At 36.2% G+C, this 3,942-nt stretch overlaps 1 protein-coding gene across 1 annotated transcript; it reads right to left on the bottom strand.

Annotated features, from left to right (window-relative positions):
- Positions 1-2,762: 2,762 nt before the first annotated feature.
- LOC144449684 (beta-2 adrenergic receptor-like) lies at positions 2,763-3,701 on the bottom strand. The gene has a single exon (XM_078140258.1). The coding sequence runs from the start codon at positions 3,699-3,701 to the stop codon at positions 2,763-2,765; it is 939 nt and encodes a 312-aa protein (XP_077996384.1).
- Between the last annotated feature and the right edge of the window lie 241 nt (positions 3,702-3,942).

Here is a 3,942-nt window from a genome sequence, read left to right as displayed (position 1 = left end):
TACATACACGATTTTTACATTGTGAGGTATGTTTTTTAAAGCTTTTTCCAATGTATCGAGTTACAAACACACACTATTGTTTCACATTGATGTTACAAATAGGAAGCTATGATAAAATTGTTTTATAAATTCAAAATTCAAAATTCAAATTAAATACTCAATTCCAATCAGATGGTCACTTTAAAAAGTTTGCACAAGAGGTTGGACGCGCGTGTGGCATATGTATGTACAACAGACAGTAACATGGCCGCCTGTTTAGACTTTATTGGGCCAGGGTGAGGAGAAAATGTTTCCATCTAAAACAGATGTCCCCTACCCGACTCAGCGCCTCCCGAATAAAACTGCTGAGAAATATGCCAACTTGTAATCCCCATGTGTACGACAACCAACGTTAACGTTATTCTTTTATGTCCGTCTCGACCATTCTAATTGCAAGCGCACAACTATAAATGGCCGCCAGATATAGCTGTGGGTTATAATTAAACCTCCCTTCATCTTATTTTCATTCTCGTATGCAAATGCAATTATTGAAAAATCAACTCATCAATGGATACATGTCAGTCATAAATATATTTCATCTATTGAACTTCGTTAGATCAACAGAAAGATAGTGTGATATACAATTGACATCGGGACAAAACATAATTGAGCTGACAAACATGTCAAAAACACATTGTTATTGAATGTAAGGTAATATGTCTTTTAGACCATGTCTTCAAAATGAAACTAAGATGTATTGCCAATATTTCTGTCCATCAAGATGTTTACCGTTGGGAGAAGGCGTTTGCATTAAAGCCATTTAAATAATGACATTTTTCATTTCCCTCGGATGCCAGTTACAAATGCATGCACATTCTACTTTAGTTGCGACAACGCTATAACCGAGTGTATGCGTCACAATTCATGTCTAATGATCAGGATGAACACATGTGAATCTGCCAAGAAACAAGAGGAGGAAACGACACTGGATTATTGTGTGATGACGATTTCATCGGGGCGTACGTTACTGTTGTAGCTACCACATCTCTTGTCATCGCTGCTATCATATTTGGCAATGTTCTGGTCATTTTGTCTGTTCATCGTTTCCCAGTGCTTCAAACTACCAACAACTATTTCATATGTAGTCTTGCTTACGCGGACTTGCTTGTTGTGATGAATGCGGTCTTCAATGCAGGTATGACTCTCGGTCAAATTCCAATCAGGGGAAGTATTTACTTCTGCCTTCTACAGTCCATGGCATTGCAAATTGGAAGTTTAGGATCAATGGTTCACTTACTCGTCATTGCAATAGACAGACATCTTGCTATTTCATCACCATTGACATATCAAGCAGCAATGACACCAAGAAGGACCAAAAGGCACCATATTTGTAATTTGGTTAATACCAGTAATTTATGTAACATTGAATTACATTATAGTTGTAAACAGTGGCGTTGATTACAATAATTACTTCTGTATGACTGACGATGCACTGCCACAGAATTTGCTTCAATACTTGTTCGCCATATTCTTTGCAGGTCCATTTATGATCACTTTAATTCTTTACTTACACATATTCTTGATAGCGAGGAAACATTCAAGGAGAATTGCACAACAGGAACAATTATTCGAAAATACAACATACAAGAAAGACTTGAAAACTGTGAAGACTTTAAGTATTGTGCTTGGCGCTTTTGTCATTTGTTTGTTTCCACCGATCATTCTGTTTGCTTCTAATGGGACTCCCTGGCCAACATGTGGAACTCCGTGGTTGTTCTTCGTTGCAGTGTTCTTGGTAGTTAGCAATTCGGCACTCAATCCAGTTATTTATGCATGGAGATGCAAATAATTCAGGGAGTCGTTTAAGAAATTGCTGACAATGAGAGAGGGTTAAAAACTAATAGAACGATTCCATGTTACACTCTAGCAGTTCATTTAGAACTCTATTATTATATTTGCAGTAGAGAATAAGTCGACACATTCAAATTCCATCAATAAATGGATTTAAGTTGTGCTGTTGAATATATTTTTCTCGTGTTAGAGAACCAACGACATTTAGTTTTATTTACACAACAAAACAAATTCGTGTACATCTTTACATATGTAAACAATGTTAAGAGCAATGGAATCTTGCAAGCATTATTTGCACATGTATCTGTATTTTAATTGAATGTAAAAGTCGTTCTGACTCAAGAGAAACTTTAAATGTGCGATGTGTTGATAGTTTATCTAATGTGTAAACTTGACAACCACTCAAACCATTTTAAATGTGTCAGAAAAAATATGTGCAAACTTCTTTACATCAGTTACAACTTGATAATTTCAAATCTCACTTAAATTAAACACATTGGCAAAAGGTTTTGAATGTTGTAAACTCATGTTGTCTTTGATCTTATACCAGTTGCAGAGTATATCTTTTCTTGTATTATATTTCTTACTTGTTGCATCGCTTTGTCTTTATATTTCTGTTGTAAAACAATATTGTATTATGAGCCGATGGCCTTCGAATGCGAAATAAAGTGATCTACTCAGAGCTCTAAAGTTAACTGTCCAGTAACTGTGCAAAGCCTCTTTACTTTACATTTTTTATAAATTCCCTGGATAGGTCAGTGTCTCGGCGTCATGAAACTGCATCTTTTGTATAATAGAGTGTGCACGAGTACGAATTGCAAAGTTGAAGAGTATACAACATACATTGCATTGAATCAATTAGTAGGTTTGTAAAGCAATGAATTTAAACAGTCAGTTTAAAGCTTGATATCACCACCACAGCTTAATTACCTTCACTTTAACAATTTCCTAAATGCATCCCTAAACTCTGTGTTTTTAAATGCATAAATTGCAGGATTCATTGCGGAGTTACTTATCGCTAGGGAAAGTAATGAAAACGACAGCCAAGGTGTACCACACGTTGGCCATTTATGTGGCAAGAAAGTCCTAAATATATAAACTGGAGACCAGCAGATTATAAACGTACAAAGTATTATCGCCAAAGTTTTGACTGCTTTAATGTCTCTCTTGTAAGCTGGTGTATTTGCAGATTGGTGTTCACTAGAGATCTTTCGGTTTTGCTTTCTTACAATCCAGAAAATGTACATGTAGAGGAGAGACATGACAACTAACGGACAAATAAAAGATACAACGAATACAGCTATCCTTTGCCTTTGTTGAATGGATTCAACCCAATAGCATGAAAGGTGTTGTATGTTTGAATAGGTCGTGCGAAGCGTAATAAATCTCGACACAGCAAACAATAAAGGCAATGCCCACAGTATAGATATAATGATCTTTGCTTTTCTTGTTGTCATCCGTGAATGGTAGGTTAGTGGTGATGTGATGGCAATATAACGATCCACTGCAATGATAAGAAGATGACATATGGAAACCAGACATCCACTGTTCGTGATCATATTTTGAGTCAAACAATAGTAGATGTTACCAGACTTTGGTAGCATACCAGTAACCAATCCCCCATTCATGATTACTGTCATTATCACAAGTAAATCAGCACATGCTAAACTGCATATGAAGTAATTGGTGACTGTCTGAAGATGCTGAAAGCGATATATTGATATAATCACCAAGATGTTACCGAAGAGTATGGAAAGCATAATAATCAGCGAGACTACAGCAACTATTATGTAGGACGGAATCATATCCGCATCACAATTTTCGTCGCTGTCGTTTCTTCGAGTAATGTTAGGTACATCTAAGACAGTCATCCTAACTGTAGCAGATGAAGACGTGAAGTGAATGATAAACAAACGACAGTTGAATCTGTTTATAAACGGGCGCAAAAGGCACACCTTTAACCAATGGCAGTACTAGTTTTGTCAGTATCAGCATCATATAGCAACTATACTTTACACATTGGCGAAATCAATATCACATGAATTGTTCATTATGCTTTTACCATTATTAATGATAATGGAAGAATAATGATAAAAGCAGGCTACCAGCACT

The sequence above is a fragment of the Glandiceps talaboti genome, chromosome 18, assembly GCF_964340395.1.
Source record: "Glandiceps talaboti chromosome 18, keGlaTala1.1, whole genome shotgun sequence".
NCBI lineage: Eukaryota > Metazoa > Hemichordata > Enteropneusta > Spengelidae > Glandiceps > Glandiceps talaboti.
This window is presented reverse-complemented; position numbering and strand designations above follow the sequence as displayed.

Bases quoted from the DNA above. Each gene is read 5' to 3' on its own strand.
- LOC144449684 (XM_078140258.1), bottom strand. From the start codon at position 3,701: ATGACTGTCTTAGATGTACCTAACATTACTCGAAGAAACGACAGCGAC.